General features: G+C 38.6%; 1 protein-coding gene across 3 annotated transcripts in view; it reads left to right on the plus strand.

The window, feature by feature from the left end:
• Positions 1-16,593, plus strand: part of grik2 (glutamate receptor, ionotropic, kainate 2) — a 282,326-nt gene that overhangs the window by 242,818 nt on the left and 22,915 nt on the right. For 2 of the 3 annotated variants that reach the window (XM_088326235.1, XM_088326236.1), the window contains 3 exons: positions 3,069-3,294; positions 12,702-12,952; positions 13,150-13,177. In XM_088326235.1, the coding sequence (XP_088182361.1) occupies positions 3,069-3,294; positions 12,702-12,952; positions 13,150-13,177 (505 nt within the window). The remainder of the gene's footprint in view (positions 1-3,068; positions 3,295-12,701; positions 12,953-13,149; positions 13,178-16,593) is intronic. The other variant, XM_088326237.1, reaches the window with a different exon arrangement.

Genomic DNA, 16,593 nt, shown 5'->3' on the forward strand with positions numbered 1-16,593 from the left:
ACTCCCTGTTGCTTTTCAAAACCTGTTTGATAATGGAAAATATTAATAACACTTTCCAATGACTTTAGATGGATACAGTGTGTGTTTCCTTCCCCAACAGGGTTATATAAGGATTTTTATTTTTGCGGTTCAAGACATTTTTCGGGTTTTTTTTCTCTTTTTTTCTTTTTATTCAACCAAGCAAACAGAGGCTTAGTGCGCCTCTACCTAGCCAGCTAGGTTTGATAGAACCACTAATGCCGAGATAGACCAAAGGGTCGATCCAACAGTTAACCCCCCTAAAAGTTTCTCATTTTTGTTTGTTTTTAAAAAACATGTTGCTGCAATTCAAACAAAGAACAACTACTGTCTTAGCTTTGTTATTCTCAAGGTTAATAAAAGACAAATAACATTGTTTTCACTCAAAACTTGACAATAGAATTGGTCTGAATTTAAATAAAATCTCGAATCACAATATGCTGTTTTTTCAGAGCTAGCTTTTAATCTCTTGCCATTCCAATGCCATTCTCAATCTGTTGTCGTGTTCCGGTGTACTTACACATGTGGGGATGCTCCTCAGCTGTCTCCCTGTTAGTAATATAAGAGTTATCTGTCGGTCCATGTATTCATCGCCAGCGCTTTCTTCTTATCAGCAGTCAGAAGCTTGCATGCTCAATCGGCTGATTTGTCAAGGGTGACTCCAAAAGATTCTGATAGGCACTCCACAAATCACCCAGTTGATCTAAAATATCGACCAGCCACAGAAAGTCATTACACACAATAATGGCGGGCGGGACCTTGAAGATGTGACTTAATTAGGTTTCAAATGCCTTCAAAACTGCCTCCAATCACCTCCTCAAGAAAGGAATGTTCCCTTGTATTGGTTCTGTGAGAAGGACTGTGTACAATTCGAAGCACTCTGCCGATGCTCGAGTTGGTGTCTCTTCCAAATACAAATGATGACCGGAACAGCATTCATGAAATTTTGTAAAGCATCTCCAGTAAAGATGATTACTGTATCTTACCTTCTGATGGTCCTTGCCATTGATAGCTTTTTGTCTTTGATGACGTCTATTAAAAAAGTTGAAAAGTAAAACAATCAATCATTATCGCTGACTGGTGTCGATGTGCAGTACTTCAAGGATACAGTTTGTTTATTTCTAGAAAGATTGTGTTCATGAAGGCCCACACAAATCATCGGGATTTTCGGACTGTAAAGTGCACTTAAAAACCCAGTGCGCCTTATACATTTATAGACAAAGTTCGAAAAGCATAGTTTTAATTTGTGTGCAATATTACACAAGGTTTTCTGGTATATACCCATATTTGTGCAGTCCATCGAAAAACATCACCGACCAAAATTGCAAAATATTGTATGCAAGAGGAATCAAACCCAGGTCAGATAAGGGAGAGCGCCAAAACATGACCACCAGCCCAGCATTGCCACAAAACAACAGGCAAAAAGGCATATGATTGTCTGTCATTACTGTATTAGAGTATTTTCTCTCATGGTGCAAAAAACGAACTGTAGCGCTTAGGAAAAAGCAAGGTTGTCTTGAAAGATGAAACTAAACACTAAGTCCAAAACTTCATCATATATTATATAACATTGAGTTGCTTTCCTTGTTGTAACAATATAGCACGTCGTGTTAAAAAGCACAGCCTCCATTTCTGGTTCTATTTCTGTATTTAACACTACATAAAGGACACATCATAATAAGGATTGGGAGTCCTCCGCTTGCAGCCACGTTACAACGACACAGACAAGTGTCAGAAACCGAACAGACGGTAGACCCAAACGCGTAACGCTTTCACACCAAGCTTTATTTACGGGAGTGTGGCTGTCATGCGCAGGAACACATACGCCAGCAATTCGGCGATCGCTGGACAGAAGAAGCGGGGCAAAGAAGTTAGGCGCGGGAAAACAGGAAGCCAGGGGCAGACGAGCAGGATACCGGACAGGATGGACTAACAGGATCAATACCGGATGCAGGATACATGAGCAGGATACCGGACAAAACGGAACAGGCGGGATCAATACCGAATACAGGATATACGAGCAATATAACGGACAGGGCGGGACAGAGTCAAAATGCTTGCCTGGCAAGTGCAGGGTTTGTTTACGGACTGACCAGGAGTGAATGAGAGCACTGAGTTTAAAAAGGAGGTGAGCCAATTAGGCAACGACCAGCTGCTGGCGCCAAACGAGCGGGCACAGGTGAGGGTAATGGGTAATTGTGACGGACAAGAATACAAGTAGCAACTTTATTTCAGAATACAACAGAAGCAAAACTGAGTTTCGTTTTGGTTAATTTAAGTATTGATTAAAAATTAAAACACATGGATAAAGGACTTTTTTAAAATGCTAATGCAAAACAGTTTGGCACTCACATTTTTTACCAGTACTCCGTAACCTAATTCGTCCTCTGTTTTTGACCAGAACAGATTCGCTAAATCATTGGCTGGCAACCAGTACAGCGTGTCCCCTGCCCACTGCCCGATGATAGCTGGGATGGGCTCCAGCACCCCCGCGACCCTACTGAGGATAAGCGGTGCAGCTGATGAGATGATGGGATTCGCTAAATCTCCATTATGTATATATTTCAGGAAGATATTCTGTTTTTTCCATTCTCTTAACATCTGTTCCTGATATTGGCAAAATATTGTGATATTAAGATATATTCTAAAGCCCTTTTCATTGGTTATCCGCATCACTGGTGGCCTAGTGCTTGGATTTGGTGCTCTCACTGCTGCAAACTGGATTAGATTCCTGTTGCATACAACGATTTGCGATTCTGGTTAATGAAATTATTCAACTGATCAATCATTGCACAAATACGATAATACAATATCCTAAAACCTCGTGTATAATGCACAACCAAACTTTGAGTTCTTTTTGAGGTAAAAACAAAATGTGTGGTAAACACGGATAATTATGGTCCGTCAAAGATACAGTATTTTATGATTAGCTTACACAAAAACACTGTAAATAGTGTTACAAGAACAAGAATTCCCAGGCAAGACACCAAATAGGCATCTTTACACTGTATTCTGGGCTACTTATGTCTCACTTCAATTGTGTTTCACAGAAAACCAAGATCTCCACCTATGATAAAATGTGGGAATTCATGAGCAGTAGGCGGCATTCTGTTATGGTGAAGAACGTTGAAGAAGGCATTCATCGAGTACTCACCTCGGACTACGCTTTCCTAATGGAGTCCACGAGCATCGAATTTGCCATACAACGCAACTGCAACCTGACCCAGATAGGTGGTCTTATCGACTCACAAGCCTATGGGGTAGCGACTCCGATTGGTACGTACACTGCATTAATTGATTGTATACATTATCTGAAGTCATTTGTGAATTTTAAAATTGTTGCAGCCGGCAATTCATATTCTAAGCGAACGCAAATCTGCGTTATTACACACGTACTATTTAACATTTCAACAAATTAGGGATTTTTGTTATCTTTTTTTTTTCAAACCCTTATGAAACAAAAATCTTGATTGGTAATTGATACCACATACCGTTCCCATTGATAGATAACACACCCCTCCGTCTGCAAAAAACAGAAAAGTATCATTCATAGTGGACTGTTTTGAACTTTGCTTTGTGTGGTCCACATGGTCTTTCTAGGAAAACAAGATCCTACGATTCATAGCTTCTACAATACAATTCCTCTGCCACAATTAGATGAAGCCTTAAAAGGGAATCTAAAACACTTCCGTGTGTTTCACATAAAATCTCTACGACACATCACTCAGCTAAGAACATTTTGTATTGTGATATCTAGCAGGGCTTCCTTGTCCTGACCAACGAGTCAAAAATACAAACTCATTGAACATATGGCTCGTTGCTAAAAATGCTACTCTTGCAAATCTTTCCGTAGTGTTCCAAATTTAGGATTTCAACAGCAGGGTTGGTAGCTGGGGCTACTCTAATCATACAGATAATTCAGTCCGGTATATGAAGGGCACAGTTGTACCTACAGTTTACAGTCAAAGTATCACACCAATAGACATTGCTAAAGAATCCTACATCTCGAAGCTCATTAAATAATGTGTGTTCACTGTTGAGACGCTTTATAATAAAAACCTACACAACAAACATTAATTACCCATTAACGCTTGCCAAGCACACAGAACAATTTGATTGGGTGTGCGGTGGTTGTGCGGCACCTGTGGGAGGAGCTATGCAAAATAGTACCCTCTCTCTATCACACACGCCCACTGCGCTGAACATTCCTAAACTTTTTGTTTGCACTTTTTGTGACATATTTCCGTCACCTTTTTTTGAAACCATTACGTACAAAAAAAAAGGATCTTTATAATTTTAGTAACTGTGGGAGGGCAGCAACTTTTAAGTGGTAAATGTGTTGATATGGGACACTGGCACTATCTTTATTTAATAAATTGTAACAAATTGTCTGACGTTTGGCGGTTTTGCTGAATTTGGTCTTAAAATTGTACGGTGTGGCTCTTTCAAAAAAGTAAAAAAACAAATGTTCTATTATGGAGTTTTGTGTCAAAAAACTATCATTATGCCATCCCCTGATCTAAAACCTACATGAGGGCAAGAAAAACTCAAAAACCTAAACATGAGGAAAATGGAGAAACCTTGAAAAGAGACCACACATAAGGTAATCCCCTTTCCAGGCTGACCAATGGTCAAAATAACAAACTGGCATCCTAAATCCTGAATCTCCTTTGCAGGTGTCCAATATTAAAAACGGAATAAAATTAACACCAATTAAAGTCCTGCCAACTCCGAGGTTTTTTGGCTGCTTTTAGATACATGCTTATCACAAATGGATTGTGTTATTCTTTCTTTGAGTGGATCAGGTCTACTGCCAATTGCTCGACCAATTGGTGGACACGAAATTGAGATTTTAGCCTTACAAAAAATAGTGAATAATCCACGACACTCGAAGTGAGTAAGGATCAGACTTTTTTTTTTCAAATATTGGCATCTATGTATGAGTTGGCAGTGAGAAAACCTTGATTTTTATAAAAGTCCACCAATTGTTCCAAGACTTTGCCACAGGAAACAACACGTGCCTCCATAAAGCACAAAATGTCCTTCACTGGTGACAGGATAATCAAAGACCTATGACCGCAGTGACAGAATCATGACGGCAGAACAATAAAAATTTGATTGTTGTGAGTTACCCTGTTCGGACATGTATGTAATATAGGACTGAACGAAAGTATTTGTGATGAAATGTACTTTCTCCTGCATTGTGTTTTGGGCTTTCAATAAACAGAGCATTTTTATAGGAGGCTACACAGACAACAAACTGGTGCGTTATACAACTCTGGTGTTTTCACTGGCTCTCTGCAACCATATCAAGCGTGAGATTAAAACAAAAGCAAAAAAAATGCAATAAAATGTCAACATAAACATAAACACATAAACCGCAAATTGGACTAACGTATGACTATGACGCCTTCACTGCTCACTGTCCCTCCTGAAGGTCCCAAATCCTGTAAGCGAGTTGTACGTGAATCAATTTTAGCAATAATAGCTTACCTCAATTATCTATCTATCTATCTGCCCTGGTCATATCCATCGAGAGGAATGACCAACAGCAAGACAACACATACGAAAATAAAGAAAATAAAAAGGAGGAAAGTGGCAAAAAAACAAACACAACATTTTTTGGACCATTGCCAACCCAAATCCACAAACACCCAAACAAGTTAAGCACCTCGGCACCCAAGTTGGTCATACTTAAGTTCCTCCAGATTAAACGGGACACAAGAAAGCGCCCATGTCACTCGGGTCAGGGTGACACTACACATTCTTCTGTTCAACAGCAGGACCCAACAACTTTCACTGGTTTACCCCTGCCGCATCATACAGGTGCCCTGCCAATCCTTAAAACACGTCTAGACCTCCCACTATCCTTTTACAACACCTCTCCACTTGTTCCTATCACCAACAAGAGCCTTAGCTTCCACTATATTTAGACCTCTTTCCTGCAGTGCACTCATAAAACCATACATCCACCTCAATCGCAGCCTTCCTCTTGGTCTCCTTCCATTTACTCCTGCTCTGTAGATCCTCTTTGACATTCGCTCCTCATCCATCCTCTCCATGTGTCCAAACCAACCGATTACTCTCTTATCCACACGCTTGCTCAGTTCCACTACTACTCCAGTTCTGTCTCTCACAATTTAATTTCTCAATCAATCCAATCTTGTCACTCCTATCATACTCCTCAAACACTTCATCTCAAAAACATTTAATAAAATTATGGTAAATTTCAAAATTCCAGTGAAATATTAACAAAATAAAAATTCATAAACTCTCATACGCTCCAGAGGCAGAGTGACCACAAATGATGATCTCAACTTTATGCTCTAAATTTGGGAAGTATAATAATCTAAAATTTTCAAAACATGAAACTGGTGCTGGGAATTAATTTCTAAGCATTTAAAGTAATGAAAACAAATGTGCCTTGGCTCGAAAAAGGCTGGAAACACGTATTGTTGCTAAAGCACTGCTGCCAAGTGTGTATCATTGGAAAAAAATGTGAGTGCACGGCGAGCAGTGAATAAAGGCTGCAAAACAGTCTATATACATGCCAGCTTGCTTGCTGTAGAAAGGAAAGGTGATGGCATCCATACTCCCTGGTGGCTCGTTCACTCGCAGAGAGAACAAGGTATTTAAATTGCTAATCCTACCCTTTTAGTAGCCTTTACTATGTGCAGACTGTATTCCCATATAGCCTGTCCATTTAGTATACATTTCATTGACTTCAGTGTTGGTGTCAAACTGCATTAGTACTTTGGATCTTGGTAGAGTCACAGCTGCCATTCCCCTCAGCTGTCTAATGGATACACGTTTACCTCCCAGCTGTGTGATATTGACTTTCTAAAAGTGTGTTTACCTCATACATTTATTACCATTTCATCTTTATGCTAATGCATGATAGGATGTTGCATTTAGAGAAGAAAAAACAGTGCAGGAGGAGGGTTCATAAATCATTGGATGGTTTTGCTTGTGCACATGTGGGTTCTATCGCCATCTGTAAGAACGCAAGAACAGTAATCTCTCGGTTATCGCAGTTGTTTTGGGACCAAAACACCCGCAAAAAGTGAAAATCTGTGAAGTAGCGTCGCTCCTTCATAATAGCCCCCAAGGGTCAAACTTACCTTGAGATGAAATCTGTACCGATTGAGGGTATACAACAGTAACACAATAACTATAGATCTACAAATAAAAAAAAAAGAACGCCAAATTGCATTTCAATGAAGGGTTTTTATTTCCAATATATAAAAGTACAACAACATTACCAGAATAAGAAAACGATTTAGAGAGCGTTTGGCTAGCTGCATGCTAGCATTGGGTATCCCTGAATAAATGCAGGTTTACTACAATGATTAAATTACAACCGTCTCGAATGTAGCGGCTTCCCATGACTTGGAGCTCCAGGTCATCCGTTTCATGGGTAATGGACCTGGCGTTGGTGAGATACAGGCCCTGTATGGGAACCTAAAGAGAGTTTTTAGGTTTGCATAGCAAAAGGCTGGCCCCGCAGCCTCACTATTTCTTTCTCTCCTGCGCTTCTTTGACTTTCCTTAGTGTCCAATTTAATTGATGAATTTCTTTTTAATGTCACGAGCTGCTTATCTGTCACTTTGCCTCCCAGTTTGTTCTGGTGAATGTATTGACTTGTGTGCCTGTCCCTGACAGCATGCACCAGCCGAACACAGTCGCGCACACAGTCATGCTAATCCAACACTCAGAGCTTCCCCTAACCTGCCCCTGTGATAACATTTGCTGTCTGCTGTCTGCTCTAGATCACAATGCATGTTGCTATCAATGACAATAAAGACAAATCAATTAAAAATCCAGGAAACAGTGAACCAGCGATAACCGAAGTGCGAAGGAGCGAAGGTTTTCGGTCTGGCAAGTAGGTTGTGAATGTGTGACACGTTGCACATGTCCATCATGTTGCAGCTGAACCTTTGTATTTGTTTAGATCCGACAGACCCGGCACACTCTCAAGGTTGGACGGCTGCCATTGGTTAAAGCAAAATTAGGTTGTCTTGCCAAACTCCAAGGCTGAAATTTTAGTGAAAAATACAATAACTTACAAAGCCATTATTGCAAATCATGTTTGATGTCACAATCGGGATGTATGGTATCTTTTGCTAACAGGCTGCAAATCAAGTAGATAACGATGTTACTGTAAATTCAGGACTACTGAGCGCACCCGATAAAGGCCGCTCAAATTTAAGCTCAAAACTCAATTTTGTTTTTGTCCAAGCCATTACAGATTATAAAACAGAGGTTCAAACATTCATAAAACTAACTAATCTTTAAAGCCTGGCACACACTTGGCACCAACCACGTGGGTGATTTGGCGTCGCTTCGGAATCGTGCCCCCCCCCCACCTAAAGCCATTTTAAGCTCTTCTGCAATTTGTTTAAGTCACATGTTTCCAGATCATGTGACCACTCAAGAGGGCGAATGCAAAGATGAGCACATATTTACTACTGCACTGAAATGAAATGCAAATTAGAGCTCCTCTCCATAAAATATGAGCCCTATATTTCAGATATGTATTTCTGTGTTTCCATTGGTGGTTACCACGGTAATGGACCAAATTGCATTCACTTGTTTTCGTTCCTCAAGTATTAAAGGAAACTTCAGCGACCTGACAATGACAGCGGTAATACGTAAAGAGAAGTCAAACATTGTTGATAACTTTCACTGCTGTTAACTTTGGATGTATAAGTTGAACACCTTAATTGTGGGTGAAAAGAAAAAAATATCGTGAGTATGTTGAAAATAATAACTAAAGTACATTAAAGTTTCGTTTTGCTCCCGTTATGTGTTATGTGAATAATGGTGGCATAAAGATGCTTTAATTCGAATTATTCAATAGTCTATTCCTAAACTGACTTTATATTTATGATTATGCTTTCGGGTTTGAACTTCATATAATGGACACGTAAGCGGCGTGTAACAAATTTGCCTCAGCTAAATTTTATGTGCTGGATTAATACAAATGACAGATTTTGTTCTAAATGAATGTCCTTTATTGTTATTATGACAATAGTACAAATGACATAGGAGAGTTTCTTCTTTCGGTGCGAAGTAAGACAATTTAAAAATTAAACATTTGGGAAAAGATAATAAATGTGTGTATATTTTCTTTACACTTCTAACAATTCCTTCAACATATTTTGGACTTAGATTGTGATGCAGGTACAAAACGCACCTTATTTAATACATTTCAAAAACTAGTATAGTATGTCCAAGGCTGAGTGGTTAGCGCATCTGCAGCTTAGTTCTGGGGTCATGGGATCCTATCTAACTACCAGTCTTCCTGTGCAGTTTGCATTTTCTCCCCGTGCTTGCGTGGGTTTCCTCCAGACACTCTGGTTTCCTCCCAAAAACATGCTCGTCAGATTAACTGTCCGGTCCTAATTGTCCCTAGGTGTGAATGAGCGAGTGGTCGTATGTCTCTGTGTGCCCTGCGACTGGCTGCCAACCAGTTCAGGGTGTCCTCTGCCCACTGCCTGAAGGTACCTGGGATGGGATCCAGCACCCCTGTGACCCTACTGTGGATAAGCAGTGCAGATAATGGATAGATGGATGAGCTGACATATTGTCCGCCATCATGCTGCTACGGGTACCCCCAAATAACGTTTGAAAGGCTAGGCAAAAAAGCGAGAACCGAAATGTTATGTTTTGGTTACTTTGTCTCAGTAGTTGCTATTCTTCCCTGTACCTTATAGCATGTGTCATTTTTTTCCAAACATTGTGGCTACAATATGCCACATTGTAGATGTGCACTGGCCCAAGTGGAATGAACTCACATTTGATGAGGCTTCTCACATTGAACAACACAATTAAGATCTCACATTGAGTGCTGAATTTTGGGGCTGTACTGCAGGTTTTAGAAGCAAATCTGGGGTAACTGGTCTCATCATCACTGCCAAAAACATTGCATTTTTATAGAAAAGCATTCACACAAAAAGTCCTCTGGCTGCAGAAAACTAAGAGCACACTTAGTGCATATACACTCGAGGGCAATTAAATTGAAGTGGTTTGAAGTCTTGTTAGATCTTTGTAATGCCTGTCCGAAATACTTTCTAGCAAAACTCACATAAATTGTATGCTACACTGCCTCGCAAGAAAGAGCCTGGCAATGTGTTTCTACCACCCACGATGCTCCTCCAGTATTACTTAATTGGGCATTGCAATGCGCAAATGGCTTTGATCATCTGTCAGAGAAAGGAAGGTGGACCTACAGTATGTTTAGATCTTGAAACGACAGGAGATGCAGGCCACTGTTGCGAAGGAAAACACGGTATTCTGTTTCGAGAAAATTGCACACCATTATAAGCTATTTGATTTTGTGAATAACAATGAAATATTTCAAGCAGAGAACATTTAAGTGATGACATACACATTCAGCTTTATAATGTGAAATGATTAATTTTGTTTAGTGTCAAAAATTAGAAGATACATATTTTAATAATCCATTGGTTGTGATGATCAGGGTTCATACGGATGCTTGAATTCTAATGTCGTGTTTTCAAGTAGTGCTTTAGGGAAGCGCGTGTAAATGCTGGAAAATGTTGCCAGGATTGTCAATAAGTTTGCTTAAAAATGACACTGACTCTGCTCTCTGGTGGCTTCGTTTTGCTGTCACATTTCTGTTTCCCTCGTGATTAACAGCAGCTGGTATTTTTATGTAAGGCATTGTCCTATGAAGCGTCATCGCCCCCTACGGAACGCACCCAAGCAAACAGATGCGTGCCACACCTAAACAGGGCGCTATGAAATGTGTATTAACGCAAGGATTTTCAGTCAATGATGGACATTATGGACCATGCAAAAAATTAAGGTTGCTTTTCTCAGTGGTAGATTTCAATGGGAAGTACTTCCTGCATTACGATAAATGTTTCTTAAAAACAAATATATTTGCAATTTATTCAAGATCTAAAAATGTGTCTTAATAATCAAATAATGTAAATCGCAGATATATTTGTGGCACTACCAAATACATGATTCAAATTGAATATTTGATACTGGAGATATTGGAAAATTGGCTTTTAATGTCTTAAGATACAGTCTTTGTAATTTCAAAATATTCTACTTGTTAACGCCAGCTTCTGGTTGAAATCATCATTTTAATTCATTTTGATGAGCATGCAAGTATGTGAAATTATTAAATGTGCTGGAGTAAACTCTTCCTTTTTCTATTCTTGGGGAGTTTGGGTTATCATTTGGACTATATTTGAAACAGTCCTTTTATTATTTTCATCATTTTCAACCTGGAATAAAAGAAAACCACGACCACCCATATTATATTGCTGTGTCCCCTACATTAACTTGTCAATCGCCATTGATGGCTATAGATGGCACTGGTATTGAAAGAGCAAAAAACCTTCCTTGCAACGATCAATTTAATCAATCAATGATAAGTTTATCGTTCAGTAGACACTCAAAATAAGAAGAGAAGACATCATGAATTTGTAACCTGGTAGGAGAACAGGAGAGGACTTTACAAAAAATAACAAATTGGCATCCTATGCAATCACCTTTGCAGGTCTCCAATATTAAAAACAGAATACACCAATCAATGCTGAACTCAGGTAACAAAACTTCAAGCCTAATTTGCAATGATTAAAGAGTTTCTGGTGAGACATGCTGTTTTTAGCATTTCATTCTGGACAAGTGAAGTGGAAATTCAGCCGTTTCCTGAATTCAGGCCCCCTCAAGCTTTTGTCCTTCTCTATTTAAAATAAATTGGCCACATATGGCTTGAATATCTCATGATACTCGTTGCATATGTATATCCTACGCGCAGAACACTTAAGTCTTTGATCTACCTAAGCCTGCAGGAGACACAGCCACCCTAAGGTTATATCGAAGTCAGATAATAAGACATATTTTCCAGCTTGAAGGAAATACATTTAGATCCTCTAGTGGAATTTCATAAGACAAGGATTCATCAGGGATATGAGCCATTATTTCCTTTCTGGATAATGAATTGTGTTATCATTCTGAGAAATTAAGCTTAGCATTAATTCTTGAAGATATTACAAACCATGATTGAGGCAAAATGTGAAGTGAGTTAGCATCTCTGGCTAGCCTTCAGGTTTGGAAAAGCTAATTGTCAAGAATCAATGAAGGTTAGCGTGGAAGCGCAGTGCAGGAACACTGTACCTATTTTCATTTTTCAAAGATCTGTATTTTTGATTTTGCTCTAGAAATGTGGCAATGCATGCATATGAATTTAAAATGTGAAAAAAAGTTATTCCTGGGAAGCATAACCCTTGACCCCCTTGACTGTCCACTCACCAAGGTCTTACAAAATTATATGGGAAACACAGAAATTCAAAAAGCAAAGACGAAAGTTCGTCAGGGGGTATTCGTGATCATGGAAGGTAGAAAAGGGTTCCGTAAACTGGAATAACAAGTCACTGCCAGAAGTGCTTAGGACTTGGCCTGGAAGACAATGTACAGACCAAAGGAGTGTTTAAATAGTGACAAAGGAGAGTTGTGATAGGACGGAAATTAAAATAAAGGACTACAGCTGTTAGGAGGAACATTGACCAGAGGGGGGAGAGAAAGAGAGAGTGAGAGTGATAGATAGCATGGAACCTACAGAGAAACAGGAACCTGTGTGTAGAATCCTGACACTAGTATATTATTGCTATGATTTTGTCTGAAATTGTGTTCTTGTTCTCTAGGCTCCCCAAACAGAGATAAGATCACGATCGCCATTCTGCAGCTCCAGGAAGAAGGCAAGCTGCACATGATGAAAGAGAAATGGTGGCGAGGAAACGGTTGCCCTGAAGAGGAAAGCAAGGAGGCCAGTGCCCTCGGGGTGCAGAACATCGGGGGAATCTTCATCGTTTTGGCCGCTGGACTTGTCCTGTCTGTGTTTGTTGCAATGGGAGAGTTTCTCTACAAGTCCAAACAAAGTGCTCAAATTGAAAAGGTAGGAAACCTTTTTCTTTTTTTTTTAAGAAAATTCTTACCAATTGTGCCTTGAATAAGCTTTAGTATCTATAGGTTATAAATGAGAATAATGCTAATTTGAATTATTTGCAAAATTCATAACACATAACCATTTTCCACATTATCATACCATATGCAGGAAGATAAGGGTTGGTTTCTTTGCATTTATTCACTTAGGCCCAATGGCGACAACAAGATAAGAAACGTGAGGAATTCTGCTGTCACCATGGATCCAAGCTAGACTTAAACCACCATCTCAAATGACCTCAAGATACACTCAGGAAACCCTTTTTTTAAATCCAAAACTGCCACAACAATTGAAATATTTTAATAAATTTGAAAACCCCAAATGAAATCCAGTAGTTGGAACATTAGGCAAAATGTTTATAATATCAATACAATGATTATATTCATTTTTTAATCATTATCAATGCAATATTAGTTTAAATGATTTCTGTACATTCAAAAATGTTTTAAAAACTCATTTTTGAAGCATAATAAAAAGAATTATTGCCAAATGATCAACAATAGTAGGTCAACAATCAAGGGTAGAAGTGGGGAAACTGAAAAGGTGCTCTTTGCAGCCCTTGTAGAGTTTTTTTATTATAAGGTATGGACAAATAAAATGACTTGAGCCCTAAACGACCAAAAAATGGCTAAAAGTAGCCCCAAAAAACAACGCCATAATTGACCCAAAAGAAGACCGCAAACGACAAAAAATGACAAAAAGACGACCAAAAAAATGACAAATAGACGACAATAAAATGTCAAAAAAAAGAAAAATTAGGCGATATACAACTGAAAGAAAACTAAAGAACAATCTGACCCAAAAAAAATACCGAAAGACATAGACAACACACAAAAACAAATTTACGAAACACTGAAAAAAACAAAATCTAAAAAAGAGAAAAATGACGAGAAAACATGAAAAATATGACAAACCATTCCCCCAAAATGACCCAATGTCCGGTCAGACTTTTTAATCTGGCTCACCAAAAAAAACCGTGAAAAATGATAAAAATTGTTGTTCTTCTGTTGACATTTTAGTCCCTAGTGTTCTTTTGTGTCTTCCTGACAGTAAAATGTCGTGCTTAAATAGGGACCTAATACATTATTTTGCTTTTACTCTGAGTGTTTCAAAACAAATTTGAAGAAGTAAATACAATTCTAAACAAATTATTTATTTATTCATAAATTCAAATGACAACAATTGCATGGATCTACATTATCTTTTGTCCTCATGTATTGCTGAGGTGTCAGATTTGAGTCTATCGGTAAGTAGAAAAAAATAGTTTTTTGTTTTGTTTTTCCCTTCTGGGCTGGCCCTTCTGCCAATTATTTTAACCCTATGCAGTCAACGACTTCAAATGTTTGCCCACCCCTGATCACCCCTGTGTCATACTCTGTGCTTCACAATGCATATCCTATTTTCAGTGGAAGGCAGGGTTAGACTACTGACCACACAGTCTTATACTCAAAAAAAGCTTCTTACTACAGAGACATTATGTTGCAAACCATGCAGAATGTGGCTTGAATTTTTTAAAAAAAAAGAAGAGGAAAAGAGATTTAGTCCTCCTAAAACATTTGAGGTCCTTTCAGCATTAAATGGTTCTTCACTAATGTGCAAGTTGCCTTTGCCACAAGTAGCAACATAACCCTATAGCAGGGGTCGGGAACCTTTTTGACTCAAAGAGCCATAAAAGCAAAAAATATTAATTTTATTTTGGGAAAGAGCCACACTATATATTATGAGACAAATTTACAAAATTGCTAAACCCGCACCCCAGACAAAAGCTTAGTCTTCAGCACATTTATTTTTGATGATTTGATAAAAAATATGAAAAGAGAATAATGCCAGAGCCCCTGTCCCAAAATCAACAAACATACCACTTTAAACTTGTCTCTTTCTTGCAATTACTCAAGATCGGTTAAACTCCTTTTGACCCTTTTTTTTCATACATATTAGTTTCAAAACCAGATGCAAGCAGTTATTGTGTAAAAACGTCACAACATTCTGCAAATAGGGAGCCTGATGAGCTCACTTTTGGCGCAGATGGCGTAGGGCGAGAGATGGGAGGGAGTGCTTGCGGTTTTTGCATGGCTCCACCCATCCCTCCCACTCACCCAATCAAAAGACCAAGTTCTCTTCCGGTGTATTTGGCGTATTTACAGTGTGTTCTGTGGATTCATCATAAGGTATCTGAACACTGAACACAGATTATATAGTGAACTTTTATATAAAGGATTCTTTAGCGTTGTACAGCCAAAACGAGTTTTTTCCCCCCTTTTTTGTGTGACACCTTGACTGTAAATTGTAGTGAAAAACGTGCCCTATATATACTGCGAAGTAACATCGGTTTCTTAGCCTTGGATTGGATTTGCGTGTACCTGAATAGGATGAACAACGCAAGTTTCGAACAAGATGAAGATATTTTGCATGCAATCAAATTTGTCTCTGAGCCATACATATTTATAGAAAGAGCCATATATGGCTCGCGAGCCATAGGTTCCCGACCCCTGCCCTATAGGATCCCAAACATTAGCCTTTAACGTGTCTTTGTGTTATTGACCCAAAGGACACAGCATTTAGAATTTTCAAAATAGATTTGAAAGGTGGACTCATCAGACCTCAATACAGTTTCAACTATGTTTTAGTCCATTTGACACGAGAAGAAAGAAAAAGCTGAGGTAGTTTCTGGGTGGATTTTGCCGCATCATGGCATTTCCACTCACATTTGTGAATGTAGTAATATCCTTTACCCACAAATGTTTTTTTGATGCAGCGTCACAAAGGTCAGTGATATGCAGTGGTATTTTTTGGTATTGCCATTCACAAGTCTGTCGTATGTGCAGAAAATGTTCCTGATTCGTTGGACCTTTTAATGATATAACTGGTAATATCTTTAGAAATATATGTCAGTCGTTTTTAACTATGGCACTTTTTGCACGCACTGTTGTGTCTGCTACTTACTTGTATATAAAGGCTCTTTTATTATAAAAGTAAATCATATGACATTATTCATAAATATTCCCAACTTGTTAGGTTTATAATCCCACCCCAAATTAATGTGAAATCTATTGGATGCATTTAACTAAAAACAATATGATATATTTTTGGGTTACGCGACACTCAAAATAAGGAGAAACAAAACCAATGGGTTTCAAAGGAGAACAGGACAGGACTGTACAAAAACCCTTAAAAGCAGATTCTCCCTAAAGGGTGTGGAGACCCAAAGAACAGCAACACTATTGGCCAATAATGTGTGACTAAGCAGTGTATGATTGTTTAAATATCAATCAACCGAGGTATACTATTCAAACTGTAACGTTATCACAACATTTGAGTATTTGAAAACATTTAAAAAGAATGTATTAAGTCGAATATGATGCTCTTGTCCTGTTCTGTGAGATATAATTTCAAATCATCGTGTTCCATTTACATTTTGCACAATGTTCCAAACAAATTTGTATTTGGGTGTGTAGAAATATCGAAAATATCAACATTGGTGTTCAAGTGCTGGCAGTCACACTCAATTAGCTAAAACAGAAACATGCACTGAGCATTTCTTGCTGCATGATCCATGTCAAATCTCACACTCATCATGTTCCTCCCTTCTTCTA

This window comes from Urocampus carinirostris, chromosome 2 (genome assembly GCF_059441175.1).
Source record: "Urocampus carinirostris isolate Australia breed hairy pipefish chromosome 2, RoL_Ucar_1.0, whole genome shotgun sequence".
Taxonomy (NCBI): domain Eukaryota; kingdom Metazoa; phylum Chordata; class Actinopteri; order Syngnathiformes; family Syngnathidae; genus Urocampus; species Urocampus carinirostris.